Genomic DNA, 26,576 nt, shown 5'->3' with positions numbered 1-26,576 from the left:
AACACCACCACGTCACTACAGTACCAACACCACCACCAACACGTCACTACAGTACCAACACCACCACGTCACTACAGTACCAACACCACCACCAACATCGTCACTACAGTACCACCACCAACACGTCACTACAGTACCAACACCAACACCAACACCGTCACTACAGTACCAACACCACCACCAACACGTCACTACAGTACCAACACCACCACCAACACGTCACTACAGTACCAACACCAACACCAACACGTCACTACAGTACCAACACCGTCACTACAGTACCAACACCACCACCAACATCGTCACTACAGTACCACCACCAACACCGTCACTACAGTACCAACACCACCACCAACACGTCACTACAGTACCAACACCAACACCGTCACTACAGTACCAACACCACCACCAACACGTCATTACAGTACCAACACCAACACCGTCACTACAGTACCAACACCAACACCAACATCGTCACTACAGTACCAACACCACCACCAACACGTCACTACAGTACCAACACCACCACCAACACGTCATTACAGTACCAACACCAACACCAACACGTCACTACAGTACCAACACCAACACCAACACCGTCACTACAGTACCAACACCACCAACATCGTCACTACAGTAACAACACCAACACCAACACTGTCACTACAGTACCAACACCAACACCAACACGTCACTACAGTACCAACACCAACACCGTCACTACAGTACCAACACCACCACCAACACGTCATTACAGTACCAACACCAACACCGTCACTACAGTACCAACACCAACACCAACATCGTCACTACAGTACCAACACCACCACCAACACGTCACTACAGACCAACACCACCACCAACACGTCACTACAGTACCAACACCACCACCAACACGTCATTACAGTACCAACACCAACACCAACACGTCCACTACAGTAACCAACACCAACACGTCACTACAGTACCAACACCAACACACGTCACTACAGTACCAACACCAACACCAACACGTCACTACAGTACCAACACCAACACCACCACCAACACGTCACTACAGTACCAACACCAACACCAACATCGTCACTACAGTACCAACACCACCACCAACACGTCACTACAGTACCAACACCACCACCAACACGTCACTACAGTACCAACACCACCACCAACACGTCATTACAGTACCAACACCAACACGTCACTACAGTACCAACACCAACACGTCACTACAGTACCAACACCAACACGTCACTACAGTACCAACACCAACACGTCACTACAGTACCAACACCAACACCAACACCGTCACTACAGTACCAACACCACCACCAACACGTCACTACAGTACCAACACCACCACCAACACCGTCACTACAGTACCAACACCAACACGTCACTACAGTACCAACACCACCACCGTCACTACAGTACCAACACCAACACCAACACGTCACTACAGTACCAACACCACCACCAACACCACCACCAACACGTCACTACAGTACCAACACCAACACCAACACGTCACTACAGTACCAACACCAACACGTCACTACAGTACCAACACCAACACCAACACGTCACTACAGTACCAACACCAACACCAACACGTCACTACAGTACCAACACCAACACGTCACTACAGTACCAACACCAACACCAACACGTCACTACAGTACCAACACCACCACCACCACGTCACTACAGTACCAACACCAACACCAACACCGTCACTACAGTACCAACACCAACACCAACACGTCACTACAGTACCAACACCACCACCAACACCGTCACTACAGTACCAACACCACCACCAACACGTCACTACAGTACCACCACCACCACCAACACGTCACTACAGTACCAACACCACCACCAACATCGTCACTACAGTACCAACACCAACACCAACACGTCACTACAGTACCAACACGTCACTACAGTACCAACACCAACACCAACACCGTCACTACAGTACCAACACCACCACCAACATCGTCACTACAGTACCAACACCACCACCAACACGTCACTACAGTACCAACACCACCACCAACACCGTCACTACAGTACCAACACCACCACCAACACGTCACTACAGTACCAACACCACCACCAACACCGTCACTACAGTACCAACACCACCACCAACACGTCACTACAGTACCAACACCACCACCAACACGTCACTACAGTACCAACACCACCACCAACACGTCACTACAGTACCAACACCACCACGTCACTACAGTACCAACACAACCACCAACATCGTCACTACAGTACCAACACCACCACCAACACGTCATTACAGTACCAACACCAACACCAACACCGTCACTACAGTACCAACACCATCACCAACACGTCACTACAGTACCAACACCAACACCAACACGTCACTACAGTACCAACACCACCACCAACACGTCACTACAGTACCAACACCACCACCAACACGTCACTACAGTACCAACACCACCACCAACACGTCATTACAGTACCAACACCAACACCAACACGTCACTACAGTACCAACACCAACACCGTCACTACAGTACCAACACCACCACCAACACGTCACTACAGTACCAACACCAACACCGTCACTACAGTACCAACACCACCACCAACATCGTCACTACAGTACCAACACCACCACCAACACGTCATTACAGTACCAACACCACCACCAACACGTCACTACAGTACCAACACCACCACCAACACGTCATTACAGTACCAACACCACCACCAACACGTCACTACAGTACCAACACCACCACCAACACGTCATTACAGTACCAACACCACCACCAACACGTCACTACAGTACCAACACCAACACGTCACTACAGTACCAACACCACCACCAACACGTCACTACAGTACCAACACCAACACGTCACTACAGTACCAACACCAACACCAACACGTCACTACAGTACCAACACCAACACCGCTACTGAGAAACACATTGAGCAACAACTGGAGGCGAAGCAGCAGGTGCCATAGCTGTCTTCCTGAAATGGGAGATGAAGCCCAGCGCTGACTGACAGAACTCTTTTTTCCTAGTAATGTTGTGTTGCATTATGCCCCCCCCCTGAGCAAGCACAACAAAACCACCCTCAGTCACAACACACCATGCTTCAGTTTGTTACTTTCTATCTGTCCAAAGACACATCGGCACTGACCTTCCTGAACTACAAGGAAACAATTAAAGACATCTTTAAGAATTCCAGTCAATATCAGGTACGTTTCTGTTGAAATTGAAAATACTATATTGTTGGATATATGGAGTTCATTCAGAGTGGTTTTCTGATCATATTGCTAACAGCTAAGAACTGTGCAGGTATGTTAGGATTTTTGGTTTGGTCAACTAATACAACACAATAGCTTGTCCTACTGTTTAATGTGGTGTAACACCAGATGTGTGCTTTACATTTTTCAACTTTTAAATCAAAATGGCACCATTTGATCATATAGAAGTCTTTCTGAACAACATAAATAGTCTCAACGTATATTTTCAAGTAGCCTTTTGCTTTTGTTCTTTTTGTTTTTAGTTGAATCAACTAATTGTAGAGTGAATATTAAATATCAAGTTGACATCACTCCTATTTAAATGATTCAGCTCGAATTTAGTTGATTCAACAACAACAACGAAAAAGCCAATGCAAAAAAAGATGACAACCTTTTTCCTTTGGCTTTTATTAGTTTAATCAACTAAATATGAGTGATGTGAACTTGGACTTTGATATTCACTCACTATTGATTCAACTTAAAAGCCAATGCTGAAAGGGTTACACATTGTTTTAAAATCAAAATGAAATCTGAAGCGAAGCCATGATATTTGGTCAAACAATTCCACTTATACGAGCAGTGTTCGTACACAGTTAACCCCGGTGCAACACTGAAGTACGTGGCGCGGTGCCCACCTCGTTGCTCCTCAGTAGATAGACCTCTGCTGCCGGCCGCCACGCTGCATTCCTCACACTGACCCCCGCTATCACCTTTCATCACAGCTGTCCTCTCAAACCATCCATCTTCCATCTCGGTGTCGGTTCTATGCTAATTTTATAACTATTTTATCACACTTTTTACTTCTTACTGACGCACTGCTCTGTTGTATGTTAAATACCCTGTTGTATGTCCGTTCTATTTTATAATTTTTAGACTATTTTTAAACTGAATCATTTTAAACTATTTTTATTATTTGTATTACTGAATGAAACTGTAAACAGAGAGCCTATTGGGATGCTAGATCCTAATGTGAAACACTGTGATTTACCTTACCTTGCTACCTGTCTATCTTTTTTATGCTCGCTTATGCCTGTATTTTTTTACTGTTGTGAAGCACTTTGAACTGCAACCTCTGTATGAAAAGTGCTATACAAATAAATGTATTATTATTATTATTATCTCAGTGACACGTCGTGATGAATAAGCAGCCCGTGGTGGTGTTTCGAAATGTGGGGCAACTGTACTTCCCCCAGAGCAGAGTGGAGTGCCACTACAGCCTGACCGCTGACCACAGATGGAACAACAGGAACTGGATAGGAATCTTCAAGGTAGATAGAAGCACACAGGACCAAACGCCACCTCATTCGGCTCCATCACTTGCCCTGCTCTGAGGCTGACATGCTGGAGCACAGGCCTGTACAAGTGTGGCCACTTATCTGATCAATTGTCTTCCTCAAAACTCATTAGTAGGCTATTGGCGCGTAAATAAACGCATCGGTACATATCAAAATACCTTAGTACGTACTATCAAATGCAGTAGTAGGCCTACATACAAAAAAGCATCTATCTGTACACATACCTGCATATAATTCTTTTTACATATCTGTAGATACTATATCTATATATCTGTACATATATGTAGATAGTAGATACTATAATCTATATCTATACATATCCCTTACCTACTTACTAGTTATGCTGCTGGCCAGTATGACCTACTACCATATTAGTGTCTTTATACCTGTATAATATCACTGTACATATTAATACTACAACTCTGTACAATCTGATTAACACTATTACTGAGTAGTACAGTTTAATCACCTGTACATTGTATATATTAATATTGCACTTTACTGTTACATTTGCACTCTGGTTGGATGCCAAACATATTTTTTCGTTGTACTGTAGTTGTGCTGCAGCCTGTATGAATTGACAATGCATTTTAATCTACTCTAATCTAATTAGTACATATGCTGTGATGCTACAGGTGGGCTGGTCATCAGTGAAAGAATACTTCACATACATCTGGGCTCTTGCACCTGAAGACTACGTTGAGGGAACCAATGTCAACTTCTGTGCTCATTTCCAAGGTAAGGATGGCCTGCTACTTTGATTGATTGATTGATTGATTGAAAATTGTATTAACAGATTGCAGAATGGGTACAATACAGTACAGCTCAATACACACAATTGTTAAGGGGATGCAGACCAGAGAAAGACTTTCGTCTTGTTTACATCAGGGTCCCCCATTTTCAATTCATAGTGACATATACGACATACAGATAGACAGTACTGCTACATCTATACATTTATGACGTACCAGATTTACAAATACAGTACTGTTTGTGATATAAGACGAGTCTAAAAAGAGAGTATATACATTTGACAAAGAAACTGTACATTGGAGGAGGAGGTTGGTAGGTGGGGTGGGGGGGGGGGTGGAAACTGTACATTGGAGGAGGAGGTTGGTAGGTGGGGTGGGGGGGGGGGTGGAAACTGTACATTGGAGGTGGTGAGGTGGGGTTTATCTTCGTTCGGTCTCGTCATCAGATAAGTGATAAAAACGTAACACCAGGACCTCTCCCGCCTCTAAAACGCAGCCTGTTACCTGCCGCGGCCCAGCGAGGAAGACGAGTACCAGTTTGTCTACGTGGACGAGAAGGGAGAGGTGTGCGCCCACAGCCGCCACTTCACCTTCCGCGCCCCCAAGCCGCTGGAGGAGCTGGAGACCATGAGGGAGGAGCGGGGCGAGGAGGACGAGGAGGAGGGAGAGGGAGAGGACCTGCTCCTGGTCATCCCCAGAGCTCAGCTCCTGCAGGTGAGAGAAGGGGGACGAGGAGGCCTCTGCTCCGGGAGACCATGCATGATGGGGAGTTATTTTAGGCAGCGTGAATCAGAATCAGAATCGGAATCAGAACTTAGGTCTTTATTGCCAAGTAGTTTTCACATACAAGGAATTTGATTGGGTTGTTTTTGGTGCAACGTTAATGGACGGACAGTTACGGTAGAATAAAATAAAAAGGAATATAAACCAGGTTCGACTCCGGCTGTCGGCATTGCCTCCGGCTTGGGCCAGGTGTCATACTAACTCAATTGGCAGAGTTAGGGGGTGGAAGTCGATGGGTGGTAATCTGGACGTTGTGGACAACGACTCCTACAGGTCGGTTGGGGGACACCTGCACAGCAGAGACAGGAAGTAGCGGGGGCAGTGTGAGCCTCCCACACGTTACACCTCGCCAATGAGAGTCCGCACTGGCAGGTGAAAAGATGTGACAGGCTGCCTCCTCGTGTACCGGAGGGGACACGTGATGCAAGGCTTCTATCTTCCCTATGACCGACCAGTGGGGGGCATATGCGAGCAACGTTCAAGACAGGGGAGGGAAGAATTGGCACAATGGAATTGGGATGGGAGAAAAATAGAAGAAGATTTTTTATTCAAATAGAAGCACAATAGAATACAATAGAATTATAAAATAAAATAGGCCAGGGCTGTACAATTGTGCACGATGTGGTATATACATACTATACTAAGTATGTAGACTTGGATAGGGAGTGAGTCATTTCACTGAGTCAACACGGGACACGATGAGCAACAAGACATGTAACTCACCCTTTAATGTCTAGGGAAGGTCAACTGGGCTCACTCTGATACACACTCTCGCTTACACACATTCACACACGGGAGAGAGAGAGCTGCCAGGCACAACCACAGTCTTCTATAGCCGGCCACTGAGCAGCTCCGCTAGAGCACTTGGGAGTTAAGTGCCTTGCTCAAGGGCACCCCCCCCCCCCCCCACTCCTAACCAACCCCCCCCCCCCCCCCACCCACCCAACCACCTCCAATGTACAGTCCCCCCCCACCCCCACCTACCCAATCCAATGTACAGTTTCCACGCCTAATGTATATACTCTTTTCTTTCTGGACTCTTTTTGTATCACAAACAGTACTGTAATTGCAAATCTGGTATGTCATAAATGTATAGATGGAGCAGTACTGTCTATCTGTATGTCATGTATGTCATATATGTTACGATGAATTGAAAATGGGGGACCCTGATGTAAACAAGACGAAAGTCTTTCTCTGGTCTGCATCCCCTTAACAATTGTATGTATTGAGCTGTACTGTACTGTACCCATTCTGCAATCTGTTAATAAAGTTTTCATTCATTCATTCATTCACCCCGGCGATAGTTGTGGAGGGAATAAAAGCACATTATGGAATAGTGTTGTTCGTAATTGTTTTGCAAACTACCCATCTTTGGCACGGGACGTCAGCTTGACTCATGGAGTCATTTAGGAAGCCTTCCTCTGGGCTTTGTTATGAGAGAAAGTGGATTTGACAACGTGAATTAGAATATAGCGTGAAAAGGTTGTCCCATTCGACCCATTGACAAAAAAAAAGAACGAGAATGAATATCCGGTCACGAGTAAATGAACGGCAATTTCTGTTTCCATTTTGAACCGACTGAAGTGGAATTGAATTGAACCCAACCCTGTCACACTGTTAGGCCTTTCACACCGGCCGGGCTCTGTGCTGGAGCCGGTTCCCGAACGTAATCCCGAACCGGCCGGCGCGTTCACACCGGGAATAATTGGTTCGGAACATGAACAATCGGTGCTCAGTGTTTTCTTAGAGGGCCGAACTAAAGCCTCTGTCATGTTCCGATCCAATTATTCCCTGTGTGAACACGCCGGCCGGTTCGAGATTACGTTCGGGAACCGGCTCCGACATGTGAAAGGCCTAAGAAGAGAGCAGAATCACGATCATCAAAAGCTGATTATTCTCTTCTTTCCCTCGGTTCCGGACCTTTCCTGCGTTGCTCTTTCTAATCACCGCCAACCGGTCCGACCCTCCTCCTCACGCCATCGCAAACACCTCCTCCTCCTCTCCTCCTCCTCCTCCTTTCCTCCTCTCCTCCTCCTCCTCTCCTCCTCCTCTCCTCCTCCTCTCCTCCTCCTCTCCTCCTCCTCCTCTGTCCGGTCCGCGAGCAGAGTCAGCTGGAGCAGTGCCTGAAGGAGCAGGCGGAGGTGAAACAGGCGCTGGAGGCGGCGGAGGCGGAGAGGAGGACGGAGAGGGAGACCAGAGAGGAGGGGAGGAGGGAGTGGGAGGTGGAGAAGGGCGCCATGAGGGAGGAGATCTCGGAGCTGCGGGAGAACCTGAAACACAGCTGGGAGAAGGTGAAGAAGGTGGAAGGAAGGCAGAAGGTAATATGGATGTTCTCACCACCACTAGTGACCTTCCGAGTGGTACATTCTTAACCCTTTCATTACCACATTACAGAAGGTTAACCCTCTGTAGTGTGGTAGCCAAAGGGTTAACCTTCTGTAGTGTGGTAGCCAAAGGGTTAACCTTCTGTAGCGTCGTAGTGAAAGGGTTAACCCTCTGTAATGTGGTAGTGAAAGGGTTAACCCTATGTAGCGTGGTAGTGAAAGGGTTACTCCTCTGTAGCGTTGTAGTGAAAGGGTTAACCCTCTGTAATGTGGTAGCGAAAGGGTTAACCCTATGTAGCGTGGTAGTGAAAGGGTTAACCCTCTGTAGTGTGATAGTGAAAGGGTTAATGTCATTGATAAATGGGAGCAGATATAAGACAGCTCACATTGTCTTGAGTTTGTCGTAATATGTGCTTTCACTGCGACAATACAGAAGGTCACACCTCTCCTCTCCTCTGTTCATCACACCTCTCCTCTGTTCATCACACCTCTCCTCTCCTCTGTTCATCACACCTCTCCTCTCCTCTGTTCATCACACCTCTCCTCTGTTCATCACACCTCTCCTCTCATCTGTTCATCACACCTCTCCTCTCCTCTGTTCATCACACCTCTCCTCTCCTCTCCTCCTCTGTTCATCACACCTCTCCTCTCCTCTCCTCTGTTCATCACATCTCTCCTCTCCTCTCCTCTGTTCATCTCTCCTCTCCTCTGTTCATCACACCTCTCCCTCTCCTCTGTTCATCACACCTCCCCTCTCCTCTGTTCATCATATCTCTCCTCTCCTCTCCTCTGTTCATCTCTCCTCTCCTCTGTTCATCTCTCCTCTCCTCTCCTCTGTTCATCACACCTCTCCTCTCCTCTGTTCATCACACCTCTCCTCTCCTCTGTTCATCACATCTCTCCTCTCCTCTGTTCATCACACCTCTCCTCTGTTCATCACACCTCTCCTCTCCTCTGTTCATCACACCTCTCCTCTCCTCTCCTCTGTTCATCACACCTCTCCTCTCCTCTGTTCATCACACCTCTCCTCTGTTCATCACACCTCTCCTCTGTTCATCACACCTCTCCTCTCCTCTGTTCATCACACCTCTCCTCTCCTCTGTTCATCACACCTCTCTGTTCATCACACCTCTCCTCTCCTCTGTTCATCACACCTCTCCTCTCCTCTGTTCATCTCTCCTCTCCTCTGTTCATCACACCTCTCCTCTCCTCTCCTCCTCTGTTCATCACACCTCTCCTCTCCTCTGTTCATCACATCTCTCCTCTCCTCTCCTCTGTTCATCTCTCCTCTCCTCTGTTCATCACACCTCTCCTCTCCTCTGTTCATCACACCTCCCCTCTCCTCTGTTCATCACATCTCTCCTCTCCTCTCCTCTGTTCATCTCTCCTCTCCTCTGTTCATCTCTCCTCTCCTCTCCTCTGTTCATCACACCTCTCCTCTGTTCATCACACCTCTCCTCTCCTCTGTTCATCACACCTCTCCTCTCCTCTGTTCATCACACCTCTCCTCTCCTCTGTTCATCACACCTCTCCTCTCCTCTGTTCATCACACCTCTCCTCTCCTCTGTTCATCACACCTCACCTCTCCTCTGTTCATCACACCTCTCCTCTCCTCTCCTCCTCTGTTCATCACACCTCTCCTCTGTTCATCACATCTCTCCTCTCCTCTCCTCTGTTCATCTCTCCTCTCCTCTCCTCTGTTCATCACACCTCTCCTCTCCTCTGTTCATCACACCTCTCCTCTCCTCTGTTCATCACATCTCTCCTCTCCTCTCCTCTGTTCATCTCTCCTCTCCTCTGTTCATCACATCTCTCCTCTCCTCTGTTCATCTCTCCTCTCCCCCCCCCCCCCCCCCCCCCTGCCCCGCTGACAGGACGTGCAGTACACCAAGGAGAGCCTGTCCTGCGAGCTGAGCAGTATGGTGTCCGAGAGGTCGGAGGGCCGGCAGAGGATCAAGGAGCTGGAGGACGACATCCAGCTTCTGACTGACCGGGGCAGAGAAGGCGACGGAGAGATAGAAAGGTGAAGTGTTTTCTTATGGAACTCGTGGCTTTTTTCTCCTCCTCCTCCTCCTCCTCCTCCTCCTCCTCCTCCTCCTCCTCCTGCTCCTCCTCCTCCTCCTCCTCCTCCTGCTCGGAGCTTTCAGTCAAACGTTGTTCTCCAAGGGCGGCTGGGTGGCGCAGCGGTCTAAGCGCTCGTCACCAACGCAAGAGACACCGGTATCGAAGCCGGCCGTCATACTGACTCAATTGGCAGAGTCAGCGGGAGGGAAGCCGGTGGGGTGGTAATCTGGTCATTGTAAACAGCGACTCCTACAGGTCGGTCAGGGCGCCTGCACAGCAAAGAAGGGATATGTTGAAGGTAGTGTGAACCAATGAGAGTCCGCGCTGGCAGGTGAAAAGAGGTTGCTGGCTGTCTCCTATGTGACGGAGGAAGCATCGGTTAGACTTCAGGGCTCCCTAGACCGACCAGTGGGGGGCACATGCGAGCAACGACCAGAAGGGGACGAAATTGGGATGGGAGAAAATCGGAGAAAAACAGGAGAAAAAGTGGATAAAAAAAAAAAAAAAAACGTTGTTCTCCTACTCTACTACAGGATGAAGGAGAGGGGGAGGAAAATGTCCGCGCAGATGAAACACGAAGAGGAGAAGCGGAAGAATATGCAGGTAAACAATGGCTCCCGCTGAGCGCCCCCCCCCCCCCCCTCTCTTGTACAACACGTCTAGCCAGGGAGGGAGAGGGAGAGGCGGACAACGGGCAGCTCTGTAACCCTAGACGGACCTCCAAGTCCAGCCAGCCCGCTGGAGGAGCCAGGGCCAGATCTCTGGTCCATGTTCAGCTGTCGCCTCCCTGGAAGGAACCAGACACGGGAGTGGGTGCACAGCAATAGCACCGATTCATAGAAGTAATAACACTTAAGACGTGTCCGATTATTCATTCTGTCTCGTGTGCCTGACGGTGTGCCCGGTGTTTTTCCTTCATATATATAAAGGCTAGATGACTCACCCGCGCTGCTGGCCAATGGAGACCGACGTTGCCACATGGCGGCCATCTTGCCACAGGAAGCAGCACACCCACTCGTAACATGAATGTCTTTTTTTTCTTTTTTTTATCCACTTTTTCTCCCATTTTCTATATTTTCTCCCATCCCAATTTCGTATCATCCAATTCAACCCTCCCCTGTCACGAACGCTGTTTCTTGCCTCCCACAAGCCGGCTGCAATGTGGACTAAGTCATACATAGCACAAGTCCCCTCCGATACTCGAGGTAACAGCAGTCGCATCTTTTCACCTGCGCGGCTCGATCTTTCAGCGTCAGGGGTCTGGGCTTTGGAGGGGCCCCACCCCCGTCGCTTCCTGATTCTACTGCGCAGGTGCACCAACCGACCTGTAGGAGTCGCTGTCCACAACGCCCGATCCCCACCCATCAGTTTCCCACCCCCTAATACGGCCAATGTGTATTAGTATGAACGACCAGCTAAACTGAAAGCAATGTGGAGCGCTGGGCTCGAACAGGCGAGCCCAGCGTCTCCGTCATTCGTGGCGAGCGCCTTGCCCACTACGCCACGTAGCCGCCCTCGTAACATGAATGTCTATGGTGCATGTGCTATTGAAATAACCATAGCTTGCTACATCTTCAACCGATTTTCAAACGGTTTGGTTTGTTATAAACGTCAGAGATGTAGTTATCATACTGTATACCTATATAATGGACTTTCATATGAAAATAATTTCAACATGTCCAAACCGTTTGTAAATCGGTTTAAAATATAGCAAGCTATGGTTATTTCAATAGTACATGCACCATAGACATTCATGTTATGAGTGGGCGTGCTGCCTGTGACAAGATGGCCGCCGGTGAACTACGCTGGAGACTCCTCTGCCTTACACCATCTAGTTATATATATCTATGGTTTTTCCTACTCATTTCTGTCTCTACTCGTTTCTATCTGTGATGACAGACGCTCTGTCTTTGGCAGGAGGAGAACGCGGCGGCCCTGCTGGAGGTGCAGGTGATCCAGGCGCGGCTGGAGTCCAGCGAGCAGGCGGCGGAGAGCCTGCGCCGGGAGCTGGGGGAGCTGGGCAACCAGCAGGGCCACACCCACAGCGACCTGCACCAGGCCAGGCTGCAGGCGGCCCAGCTCACCCTGCAGCTGTCGGACGAGAACCTGGCCCTGCGGGAGGGGCGCGCCACCTGGGCCCACGAGAGAGAGGCCTACAAGCAGGTCTCAGAGGTGAGGAGAGACCTACTGAAGTACACCCTGCTGTCTTGTAGTGAGGAGAGACCTGCTGATACACCCTGCTGTCTTGTAGTGAGGAGAGACCTACTGATACACACCCTGCTGTCTTGTAGTGAGGAGAGACCTACTGATACACACCCTGCTGTCTTGTAGTGAGGAGAGACCTACTGATACACCCTGCTGTCTTGTAGTGAGGAGAGACCTGCTGATACACACCCTGCTGTCTTGTAGTGAGGAGAGACCTGCTGATACACCCTGCTGTCTTATAGTGAGGAGAGACCTGCTGATACACCCTGCTGTCTTGTAGTGAGGAGAGACCTACTGATACACACCCTGCTGTCTTGTAGTGAGGAGAGACCTACTGATACACACCCTGCTGTCTTGTAGTGAGGAGAGACCTACTGATACACCCTGCTGTCTTGTAGTGAGGAGAGACCTGCTGATACACACCCTGCTGTCTTGTAGTGAGGAGAGACCTGCTGATACACACCCTGCTGTCTTGTAGTGAGGAGAGACCTACTGATACACCCTGCTGTCTTGTAGTGAGGAGAGACCTGCTGATACACCCTGCTGTCTTGTAGTGAGGAGAGACCTACTGATACACACCTTGCTGTCTTGTAGTGAGGAGAGACCTGCTGATACACCCTGCTGTCTTGTAGTGAGGAGAGACCTACTGATACACACCCTGCTGTCTTGTAGTGAGGAGAGACCTACTGATACACCCTGCTGTCTTGTAGTGAGGAGAGACCTGCTGATACACCCTGCTGTCTTGTAGTGAGGAGAGACCTGCTGATACACACCTTGCTGTCTTGTAGTGAGGAGAGACCTGCTGATACACCCTGCTGTCTTGTAGTGAGGAGAGACCTGCTGATACACCCTGCTGTCTTGTAGTGAGGAGAGACCTACTGATACACCCTGCTGTCTTGTAGTGAGGAGAGACCTGCTGATACACCCTGCTGTCTTGTAGTGAGGAGAGACCTACTGATACACCCTGCTGTCTTGTAGTGAGGAGAGACCTGCTGATACACCCTGCTGTCTTGTAGTGAGGAGAGACCTACTGATACACACCCTGCTGTCTTGTAGTGAGGAGAGACCTGCTGATGTACACCTTGCTGTCTTGTAGTGTAAACAGATGGGCTGCTTTAAGCTGAGAGCAGCACTTAATCCCTTTTCCATTTCAAAGAAGCTGCACCTTAGTTCAGCCCACTCTTAGCTCAGCTAAATATTTGACCCCATTCATAGATGATCACTTACCATCTATCTATCTATCTGTCTGTCTGTCTACCTCCCTCTCTCTCTTTATATCTGTCTGTCTGTCTGTCTGTCTGTACCTCCTAACTTCCCTCTCTCTCTTTATATCTGTCTGTCTGTCTGTCTGTCTGTCTGTCTGTCTGTCTGTCTGTCTGTCTGTCTGTCTGTCTGTCTGTCTGTCTGTCTGTCTGTCTGTCTGTCTGTCTGTCCGTCCGTCCGTCCGTCCGTCTGTCCGTCCGTCCGTCCGTCCGTCCGTCCGTCCGTCCGTCCGTCCGTCCATCGTCCACTGACATACCTCTGAACCCTTCATCTTTCCGCGCTGCAGATTGAGAAAAAGAAGATGCAGAAGTTGACCGGCGAGGTTCAGAGGAAAGAAGAGTGGCTTCAGGAGGAGAGGATGGAGAGGGAGAAGCTGGAGCTTCTGCTCGGGGGCGAGAGGGATTGCAACAGAGTGAGTCAACTAGAAAGCACATCGCACTTGCAATCCCTCGGTAAACAAACACATTCAACTCTAAATAGAAGTGCTTGTGAGGCACGATTTGTGTCTTCACGAGCTGATTCGGTTTCACAAACATCACAAAGATAGAACCTGCAGGCTAGATTCAGCCTCTGATTTCACTGCCAAACAGACACAAATAGATAACTTGGCATGGCTGATGTAAACGTCACTAGTAAACATTTCCTGCTACTTCCACAGGATCACATGCAGGATAGAGGGGGAGTATCTGCGTATACTGCGTTAGATATGCTTCCTAGATTACCCTGGAAGAAGATACTACTGAAGTGGATATGACAATTAAATTAAATTAATCCCATACAGAAAATACATACCGTATATATGTTTTCATAATATATGTCAAATATAAAAAATAGCCACCTTTAAATATAGTTTAATAAATATATCCCAATATATGTTGCAGTTATGTACATGTTTAATATATTTTAGAAATATTTGCAACAATTGGTCCACATAATATATTTCATAAATATATGGATATATATCTCATGGGGTTATCTCATGGTATTTGTGTATAAATGTGTACCGTATATACCATATATACTCATATTCATGGCATATATATATATATCCATATCTGTCTGAATATACCTGCATATAATCATTATATATATACACCTGCATATAACCCATATAACTCTGTATGATAGCATGTACAATAGTGCTGTATATACTGTATACATATATTTATTCTTACCATATATATATCTACAGATATGTAAGGATTATATGCAGGTATGTACAGACAGATATATATATGGTAAGAATAAATATATGTATACAGTATATACTATTGTACATGCTATCATACAGAGTTATATGGGTTATATGCAGGTGTATATATATAATGATTATATGCAGGTATATTCAGACATATATATATATATATGCCATATTATGTACATATCCCTTACTAGTTTCGCTGCTGTACATTGTTTATTACTATTGCATTTTACTGATCTATTTACTCTTTGGTATGATGCCAAACTTCTTTCCGTTGTACTGTACTTGTGCTGTATGATGACAATACATTTAAATCTAATCTAATCTAATTAATCTAACCATCAAATTATGGAAATACCATGATATTACCATTGATATTTAAGTGCAAGAGTTGTAACATGGCGATTCTCTTTTTTTTTATCCACTTTTTCTCCCATTTTCTATATTTTTCTCCCATCCCAATTTCGTATCATCCAATTCAACCCTCCCCTGTCACGAACGCTGTTTCTTGCCTCCCACAAGCCGGCTGCAATGTGGACTAAGTCATACATAGCACAAGTCCCCTCCGGTACTTGAGGTAACAGCAGTCGCATCTTTTCACCTGCGCAGCTCGATCTCTCAGTGTCGAGGAGTAACGCGTGGGAGGCTCACGCTGCCCCCGACACTTCCTGATTCTACTGCGCAGGCGCACCAACCGACTTGTAGGAGTCGCTTGTTCACAACGTTCGATCCCCACCCTTCAGTTTTCCCTCCCCGTAATACGGCCAATGTGTATTACTGCGGACGACCAGCTAAACTGAAAACAATGTGGAGAGCTGGATTCGAACACGCGAATCCTAGCGTCTCCACACTGGTGGCGAGTGCCTTGCCCACTACACCACCTAGCCGCCCTTAACATGGCGATTCTCAAAGACACTCTGATCTGATGTCACGAGACCGCCGCCATCTTGGTATGGTGGAAAACAAAAGGATTTCTACGATCAAATGTATGCGTTGAGCTCCGTTTTTATTACATATTTTATCACATTCTTGTTAATTTCATAACCTTTTCATATAATTAGTTTTGAAAATATTGAGGCCAACATGGCATTTCACTATTTCGAAAGCCTTTCTGGTGATTCTAAGGCGGAAAAAAAGGCATGTAGGCTACTTGACGAGAATGGACTAACGTTATATGGTGAAGTAGCTAGCAGCTAACATTTCTCTGCTGTTTACAGCCTCACAGCCAATAAAACTTAATTTACGATATACATATTTGTTCCTTATTCTCACCTGTTATGAAATGGGTAGAGCAGACATACGTATGATTTGACTTGGGGGCCAGGGTCTGCTTTGATCGACTCTCCCGTCTGAGTCTACATGTGCCCTCTTGATAGCCGCCAGCTATCCGTGATGCCTCAACTGGTATTATATAAAACGTTCGATTTGGATTTTTGATTATGTTATTACTAGTACAAAGCGTAACACAGCAGCTCTTTGGCATTGTGATGCACTGAAGAAAATTACCCTTGATTGTGTTTAATTTGCCGCTTTTCCGATCCGTTTCTGCACTAAATGAACCGTACACAATGTACCCGGCCCGGGTGCATGTTTCCCCCACGCCGCAGTTGCCTAGCAACAACAGACAGGAAGTTGACTTAGAGAATACAGGATTTTCACTACGGCAGTGCCAGTACCATTATTATATGATTATACAACGTCCGGCACTGTGGTGAAACTGAAATGACCGCCAAGCTACCGGTACTTCCTTGTTGTAAGGGTCTGTGTAGTTACTGAGTTATACAGACGCACCACTGCCCCCTGCAGGTGCAGCTGAGCGACGCCAGGAGGGAGGTGCAGGAGCTGAAGGCCAGCCTCAGGAAGGCCCAGAAGGAGCAGGAGGAGCTGTGTGACGCCCGGCGGGAGGTGCAGGAGCTGAAGGAGAGCCTCAGGGCGGCCCAGCAGCAGCAGGAGCAGCATCAGCAGGAGAAACAGGCACGTGTTGTTCCACACAACAGACCTCCTCCGTCCGTATGATGCCTCTTGTTTTCATCGTGACGTGTCAGTTGTTCTGTTAACTCTTGTCTTCTCTTCACCCCCCCTCCCCCACCCATATACACAACTTAAAATACACAAATACATGTACACAAACATAAACATGAACACACACACACACACACACACACACACACACACACACACACACACACACACACACACACACACACACACACACACACACACACACACACACACACACACACACACACACACACACACACAGGAGCTGCTGGACAACATCTGCCAGTTGGAACAGAAACACAGGGTAGCGTCAGCCACAGTCTCGAGTGGAGAAACTCCCTGGTCCACCAGTGAGTAATAATAAAATAGAACTGTAATAATAATAATAATAATAATAATAATAATAATAATAATAATAATAGTAATAATAAACTTAAAAACACCGTGCTGACCCTCTCAGCTGAGGACTCTGGAGACACGCCTGCCTCTGCGGCGTCTTCTAGAAGCTCCCCTCTGGACTGGCCCAGGACCGTGGAGACGCCCACCCAGATGTCGTCGCTCCACGGTGACGGAGACACACAGGTGTGTGGCTACATTGCAGGTTGTTTTGATAGCGTCTTCAGTTGCTAGGCGACGACGTCGTCGTTCCATTATTAGAACATCCGGTCCGCAACATTTTAACCACGGAATCAGCTGATGATCACAGAATGCACTTTCTTTTTTGTATATGACAGCTAATTGTACTTCACGTTGTTGTAAACGCTTTTATAGTATGTCAGTAATCGGAGGACACTTTTTGATAGTAAATATCCCATTTTGGAACAGAATTCTTCAACAGGTTTTACAGGCATTACATAGTGCATTGCAGAAAGAAGGGCATACATTTTAGACTTAAAGAAACAGAGACATTAGGACCACTAGGACTTCTTAGGCTAGAAGTGCTAAGAAACGTTTACAATGTCTTCTTCCAGTATCTCAAAAAACAACATTTTGGATGGATGGAGTCCAGATAGGCTTCTTAAACAGTGAACTGCTCCTTTAAGAAACCCAACAAGCCATACAAACATGGAATCACGCACGCACACAAAACAATACGATAACATTTAAGAGATCATGTGATACGTCACCTGAAAGCACTCGACCGCTTTTAACTACGAATGCACACCACCCTCTAAATGAACCATCTTAAAGGAACACACCAACATTTTGGGAAATTAGCTTACCGTCTTCTCCAGAGAGAGACAAGAAGATAGATACCAGTTTCCTCTCTGTGCGTTCAGTAGAAAGCTATCTGGCTGCATGTTAGCCTAGCTTAGCACAATGAATGGAAGCGGACAGTGCCGGTTAGCCATAGGCATTGTCCAACTAACACATCTCCCGAAGGCTAACCGGTCATGTCCGCTTCCATTCATTGTGCTAAGCTAGGCTAACATGCAGCCAGATAGCTTTCTACTAACGTCGTTCCCAGTTTTATCTCCTCCGTGAGATAAAGACTGGTTAAACGAGGAAATATTGTGCACTTCACACGTTTCTATAATTGTTTTGTCGAAACCGGAAAGCCTGTAGCCGGTACTTCCTATACTTCCCTTTTCACACTTTAGGAGGCATAGCTTTACCAGCCTAGCTTTCTACTGAACGCACAGAGAGGAAACTGGTATCTATCTTCTTGTCTCTGGAGAAGACGGTAAGCTAATGTCCCGAAATGTTGGCGTGTTCCTTTAAGATAATTAAGCTTTGAGAATGTTGTTTGTCTGAATAATTAAAACAGACATATCTGGTCCCTTTCCTGTCCACTGTTTTACTGTAGTGCATCTGTCCATTTGTCCTTCTTCTCTCCATTTGCCCAAGTCAGGATTCAGTGGGGAGGCACTGGGACAAGCCACTGGATCTTCAGGACCACAAGTACCCTCTCCTGAGGTGACTATCCTGGCCGTCCATCTGTCCCTGCAGGCGGTCCCATCTTCTCCTCCTCAGCCTGCCTGCCCGGTCCCCCTGGCCTTTAGCAATGGCAGGCCCGTTTTCTTTAAATAACAATGGGTCTCATTCTCCAACGGACTTGAGACAAAAAATTTGCTTTTGGGGCCATTTAAGACATCTTATTACATGGCGTTTTAACATTCGCCAAAATGCTTGATTGTGATTGGTCAATAGCGCTCCGTTACCCCTAGCAGCGGTCAATTATTTCTCGATAACTGACCGCTGCTATGGGCAACGGCGCAATAGTGGCCGCTGATAGGGGCAACAGAGCGCTATTGACCAATCACAATCAAGCATTTTGATCTCAGTCACGAAAGCTATAACTTCGTTCCCAGCTTTATCTCGCACAGCTGCACTACATCAGGTGCAATCACGTCCACACCTGCCGGCGATGACAGAGGAGCCACAGAACAACTGCGTCTGCATTTGATCTCGTCTTGTCGATGGTGTAAAATGAATTAGGTATATTGTTAGTAAGTTAGCCATGTAATAAGCGGGATAATGTATAGCTATACTCGGTCATTGTCCCTTACTTAGATTTTGGGATTCCCCAACCGTCCCTAAGCTTGGATTCAGCTTTATTTGGGAGGAATCATAGTGATTCCTTCATGTCAACTCTACAGGCCTCCTTGGAATTGATTAATCATAATTTAATTTGTACGATAGAAAATTACGCATTTGATGTCGGAAAAATAAATAAAATCCAAGCTTAGGGACGGTTGGGGAATCCCAAAATCTAAGATGTCTTAAATGGCCCTAAGAGCACATTCTTTGTCTTAAGTCCGTTGGAGAATGAGACCCAATGCCTGTACCTACGACTTTAGAGTGAACTAAAAGCTGTTTTACTACATCTCCTTATCGAGATATATACAGCGAGCGTTTGTTTGAAAATATACACCTGGCATAGTCTGAACGAGGCCGGGGCAAATCAGGAAGGACGAGAAGATTGGACACAGTGTTACAGTTTACTTGAATTGAAAGATAGCATGTCTCTCTCTATATTGAAAGATAACATGTCTCTCTACATTGAAAGATAACATGTCTCTCTCTACATTGAAAGACAACATGTCTCTCTACATTGAAAGATAACACGTCTCTCTACATTGAAAGATAACATGTCTCTCTCTACAATGAAAGACAACACGTCTCTCTCTACATTGAAAGATAACATGTCTCTCTCTATATTGAAAGACAACATGTCTCTCTACATTGAAAGATAACATGTCTCTCTACATTGAAAGACAACATGTCTCTCTCTATATTGAAAGATAACATGTCTCTCTACATTGAAAGACAACATGTCTCTCTCTACACTGAAAGATAACATGACTCTCTACACTGAAAGATAACATGTCTCTCTCTACACTGAAAGATAACATGACTCTCTACACTGAAAGATAACATGTCTCTACATTGAAAGACAACACGTCTCTACACTGAAAGACAACACGTCTCTCTACATTGAAAGACAACATGTCTCTCTCTACACTGAAAGATAACATGTCTCTCTACATTGAAAGACAACATGTCTCTCTCTACACTGAAAGATAACATGACTCTCTACACTGAAAGATAACATGTCTCTACACTGAAAGACAACACGTCTCTCTCTACACTGAAAGATAACATGTCTCTCTCTACACTGAAAGATAACATGACTCTCTACACTGAAAGATAACATGTCTCTACACTGAAAGACAACACGTCTCTACATTGAAAGACAACACGTCTCTCTCTACACTGAAAGATAACATGTCTCTCTCTACACTGAAAGATAACATGACTCTCTACACTGAAAGATAACATGTCTCTACACTGAAAGACAACACGTCTCTACACTGAAAGACAACACGTCTCTCTCTACACTGAAAGACAACACGTCTCTACATTGAAAGACAACACGTCTCTCTCTACACTGAAAGATAACATGTCTCTCTCTACATTGAAAGTTAACATGGCTCTCTACATCCAGGGAGTATCAATCAAACATTTGTGTGTTTATTCGTTTTAAGAACGGCGCTTATCTGTTTTTGCAAATTAACGATCAGGGAGGCTCATGAACCCGCACTCTCCTTCCCTCCACAGTGAGCTCGCTAGCTCCCCCATGTGGTGACACCCAGAAGGACGGACGGCGGTCATGTTGTATATTTCACCATAGCCATAAAAGTATGTAAGGCAAGCCTCCTGGCGATATGGTGTTTTGTTCTTTCATTTTAGATAACGGGTGTTTTATGGTTGCCTCTGTATATATGTAACGGATGGTACCGCGAAGCGCAGTCACAAAGGACTTCAGATGTTGTGAAGTGACTGTGGCGAGTAGCGGTGCTATGGGTTAAACTCACTCTCACCCTGAAAAGACACATAGACACGTTACAAAGCAGTGAGTTCACCTCTTGGTATAGCGGTCTGTGCTGTTGCCCGCGGTGTGGGAGACCACGGGTTCGAAACTCCCTCGTGGCATCGAAGTTTAAGGTGTCGATGTCACAACCGTTACATATAGTGGTCTTGAAAAGACATTCTTTAAATTATAAATAGAATGCTTACCTCATAAAGTTCCTGTATTCTTAGGAAACATGGTGCAATGTGCTCTGATGACTTGATATATACTCGTTTTCTTTTCCATGCTGCTGGTTTGTTGGAAATGTGACGTTTCATAATGTAGCTACTGAGTGACTGAGCCTTTGCTCAGGGATGAAAGTGAATGGATCTGTGTGATGGAGAGGTTGAGGGACGCACTGCGACGACAGAGGGAGAGGTGGAGGAGAGGTGGAGGAGAGGTGGAGGAGATGGCGGGCATCGGTGAGGCCTGTGAGGCCAGAATGTGTGTGACTGTGTGAAATACAGAATGTTCAAAAGAAAATTATCTGTAGGTTTCTTGTGAGTTTTCCCTTACTTTCGTGTGGGGTATGTCTGGGAGTGTTGCATTTATTTATTTAGGATTTCATGGTGTTTTTTGTTTTGTTCTTGATCTATTGTGATGTTTCTTCGTGACTTGTTTAAAGAAGTTGTGTCCGGCCCATGGGGACATTAACGTGTGTTGTCGGGCCTTACACAGTATACATTTGATTTGATGTTCATGATTTTGTATCTTTTAGATTTTTTTCATTTCATGAGTGTTGTTTCTGTTTGTCAGTTTTGTATTGAAAAATTAAATGACAAATAAAGGAAAGTGAATTGTAATTATTATTATCATTATTATTATTATTATTATTATTAGTAGTATCATTATTATTATTCTCATTATTATGATTAGTAGTTGTAGTATCATTAGTAGTAGTATCATTAGTAGTAGTATCATTATTATTATTATTAGTAGTATCAATGGGTCTCATTCTCGAACGAATTTACGACCAAAAGTTTCGTCTTAGCCAGATTTCGGCCCATTTAAGACATATTAGGGCTGGGAGCGGGAGTCCCCAAATTTTCCTGAGATCAGATTTGATTGTGGCTGAGAGCAGATTTAAGAGTGCTGAGGAGCAGTCTTATGATTGATTGACTAATTGAACATTTTATTAACTTGACAGACTGTGTTCTCATAGTGATCCCTTCATGTCAACGCTACAGGCCTCCTTGGAATTAATTACTTAATCATAATTAAAATAAATATGACAATATTTGTACGATAAGAAATTACGCATTTGATGTCGGAAAAATAAATAATATGGATTCATCTGATCACAGGGCAGCTGCTTAACCATATCTGAACCAGCTATTTTGGACAAATGTATAATTATTTTAATTACTCAGATATTCAAACACAATTATGCAATTATTGTGAAATTATTGAAAATAATAATTATTTAATGCCTTCTGTGGAATTTTTATTTCTTATTTGTTACACATCTGTTTTAATGATTAATTATATACATTTGAAAGAATGCAGGTCAACATGCAATGTATCCCATTGATTGGTATACAATGGGACAGACCTTTGTTTGATTGATTGATTGATTGATTGATTGAAAACTTTATTAACAGATTGCAGAGTACAGTACAGCTCAATTACATAAGGGGATGCAGACTTACACTGTACAAGCAAAACTGTACATTGGAATATTGACAAAACCATACTTGGTCATTTATGTACATTGGAGGGGGTTGATATAGCTATAAACCTGCATTCCTTCAAATATATCATTAATCAATTAAACGTATATTGAAATACACTATATAGCCTATACACCAACACTGAAATGACAGTGGATAAATAAATAAGAACTAAAGCTAATCGGTGGAAATAGACTGCATTAATATTCCATAACAAGTCTTGTGTGCGCCTACGAATGAACAGTATAGGCTTAATTATGGAATAATAAGCCATACTGCGTTCATTCATTACGCCCGCTGTAGGCTATATATATTATATTTCATTCATTCATTCATATACAGTACTGCGCGCGCGTGTGTGTGTGTGTGCGCGCACGCTGCGGCAGGTGTACCACGAGCTGTATATGATGCCAATACAGGGACGTGCACAGGACTTTAGAGGGGCAGGTGCTCAAAGGCTGAAAAGGGCATTATACCTGTGTGTGTTTTAACGTAGCGCGCAAGCCAGGTTTTTAAGGGCCCTTTTCGGGGCGGGGGGGCCCCCTTTTATGCTTTTTGGGGGGTTTTGGTGATCAAATATTGAATATTGAACTATAATAATCAGTGCAGGAGCTCACTTATCATTGAAAGATACTTTTATCACTGACTTAAAAGGCCCATACATCTCCATAAATGTTCAGGGGGGAGGGAATAAGTGCTTACCCTACAGACCCCAAGAAGTGCTGTATATTCTGTATTGTTTAATATAAATGCATTTTTTATTCCAATCCCGATTTGTATTTGAGATTCCCAAATCCCATCGGACTTGACTTCTTCGTGTCCCTCAGTGAGTGTAATACCAGCATTCAACTGTATGCGCCACAGCGGTTTGTATCATCATCATCATCACCACCCACGCTATGCATAAAATATATAGGTCCGCGGAGAGGCACGCTGAGGAGGCCGTGCAAACTGCAATGGAATACGGGGCATCTCTCTCTCTTTACCTAATATTTTTATTCTATCCTGACATTATTCAGTCGGAAGGGCAGTCTATATGCGTAACTTTTTTTATGAGGCTCAAAAAGGCAGGTGCTCAAGCACCCCTTGGGCTCTATGTGTGCATGTGCCTGTGCCAATACATTAATCTAATCTAGTTTTGATGGCTCGCAAGACTCGCAAAGCACTTCCGCCATTCCATTTTCACACAGCTGCGTCACTAGTTGCCTTATAAGGAGCTCTGGAGGCGTTGTTTTGTATGCAAATGTCCTTGTGAGGTTTTGTCAGTCCTGAACGGGAACGCGCGTTTCGAGTTTAAGACAGAATACCATTCTGCAAGCAGATATCAGATCATATAATTTGTGCGACTGTTTCAGCCACTTAAGACATATTACCAGCACGTTGGGGACTCAGAGTGAACTTGTCATTGATTCTGTCTCAGTGGTTCCAAGATAAGTCTTCCAGAATAACTCTTTGAAAAATGGGTCTCATTCTCCAACGGACTTACAACAAAAAGGGCTTTCTCTTAGGGCCATTTGAGAAATTTTCGGGCAAGACATGAATATAGACAATATATTATAATATAATATTAATTATATATGTTTTATTGGGATGGTTGGTGAATCCCAAAATCGGCCCGAAAAGGTCTCAAATGGCCCTAAGAGAAAGCCCTTTTTGTCGTAAGTCCTATTATTATTCTCATTATCATGGCAGCACAGGTGTCGTTACCTGAACTAATGACTCATACTGCAGTGCTGATGACTCCAAATGTTCAAGCTCAATGTTTCTCTATTTACTTTTGTTTCATCCTCAGTTAATTCTAGGCTTTTATATGTTGTGAAATGTATCTATGGTTTCCATTGCTTTTCACCCAGATAGCATAGATTATGAGGTGGATATATAGAGATATAAAACGAGTAGTGTTATATAGAGATTTATTACATGGCGTTTTAACATTCGCGAAAATGCTTGATTGTGATTGGTCAATAGCGCTCGGTTGCCCATAGCAGCGGTCAGTTATTTTTCGATAACTGACCGCTGTCAGGGGCAACCGAGCAATAATGACCGCTGTTCGCAGCCGGAGCAATCAAGCATTTAGATTGCAGTCATGAAAGCTGCTCAGCATATGCACAGCTGCACTCATCAGTGCAAGCTGCCGGCGATGACAGCGCGGAGCCACAGAACAGAACAACTGCGTCTGCATTTGATCTCGTCTTGTCGATGGTGTAAAATGAATTAGGTATATTGTTAGTAAGTTAGCCATGTAATAAGCGGGATAATGTATAGCTATACTCGGTCATTGTCGCAAAATAATTGACCTTCACTGCGTTTAGAACACCTCGGCGAGGCGCCTCGGTATTCTAAACTCTGTGTCGGTCAATTATTTTGCGACAATGACCTCGTAGCTATACATTATCCCTTACATATCATAATGCTATAATTCAGGTGAATTATTACAGTAGGCTATATCTTTTTTTTTTATCCACTTTTTCTCCTCCTATTTTCTGTATTTTTCCTCCCATCCCAATTTAGTCGTTATGCCAATTCCCCCCTCCCCTTCCTGGTCATTGCTCGCATGTGCCCCCCACTGGTCGGTCTAGGGAGCCCTGAAGTCTATCACATGCTTCCTCCGATACATAGGAGACAGCCAGCAGCCTCTTTTCACCTGACAGCGCGGACTCTCATTGGTGAAGTGTAACGTGTGGGAGGTCACACTACCTTCACCATTTCCCTCCCCCGCTGTGCAGGCGCCCTGACCGACCTGTAGGAGTCGCTGTTTACAACGACCAGATTACCACCCACCGGCTTCCCTCCCACTGACACTGCCAATTGTGCCAGTATGACGACCGGCCAAGCCGGAGGCACCGCTGACAGCCGGATTCGATACCAGTGTCTCTGCGGTGGTAGACAGACGCTTAGTCCGCTGTGCTATCCGGCCGCCCCTTATTACCTTAGAGTGTGGCAAGTTGATACAATGTGGACATGATTATTATTGATTCGTTTTTATTGATTTTAAACGTTTGCTGTAGTTTAATATATGTAGGCAGATGAGGAATTTCCCAAAGGGGATCAATAAAGGATTATCTTATTTAAGCCACATTTTAGTTGTCAAAATGGTCATGGTGGCTCTTGAATTTTGTAGACTATATGACTGGTGGTAAGTATTGATGAAAAGACCAAAAACCGTATACAAACAAATAGATGCTCGATTCCACGGCCTGGAAGGATGTTTTTTTTTTTTTTTACATGTATTTTTAGTTTGTAGGTAGTGGGAGTGGGTAGGGATGGGTTTATCAGGGAATTTTAAGGTTAAAATTATGATGAATTGTGCCTTTTCAGCTTGGCCAAACAAACATGACCCCCAACAAAACTCTGATGG

The 26,576-nt window shown here is 45.4% G+C and overlaps 1 protein-coding gene across 1 annotated transcript; it reads left to right on the top strand.

The window, feature by feature from the left end:
* Nucleotides 1-3,189: 3,189 nt before the first annotated feature.
* On the top strand, nt 3,190-19,197 carry LOC311229514 (calcium-binding and coiled-coil domain-containing protein 1-like; the record flags this gene model as incomplete). The annotated part of the gene is made up of 12 exons (XM_084315591.1): nt 3,190-3,258; nt 4,431-4,574; nt 5,237-5,339; nt 5,850-6,067; nt 8,242-8,454; nt 10,335-10,483; nt 11,192-11,333; nt 12,442-12,696; nt 14,279-14,404; nt 17,000-17,171; nt 17,655-17,759; nt 19,145-19,197. Exons 2-12 carry the CDS (start codon nt 4,443-4,445, stop codon nt 19,195-19,197), a joined length of 1,668 nt encoding a protein of 555 aa, XP_084171717.1. The 5' UTR covers nt 3,190-3,258; nt 4,431-4,442.
* Between the last annotated feature and the right edge of the window lie 7,379 nt (nt 19,198-26,576).

The sequence above is a fragment of the Notolepis coatsorum genome, assembly GCF_963971535.1.
Source record: "Notolepis coatsorum genome assembly, chromosome: 6".
Classification (NCBI taxonomy): Eukaryota; Metazoa; Chordata; class Actinopteri; order Aulopiformes; family Paralepididae; genus Notolepis; species Notolepis coatsorum.
Note: the sequence above shows the minus strand (reverse complement) of the source record. Positions and strands in the feature narration are given on the sequence as shown.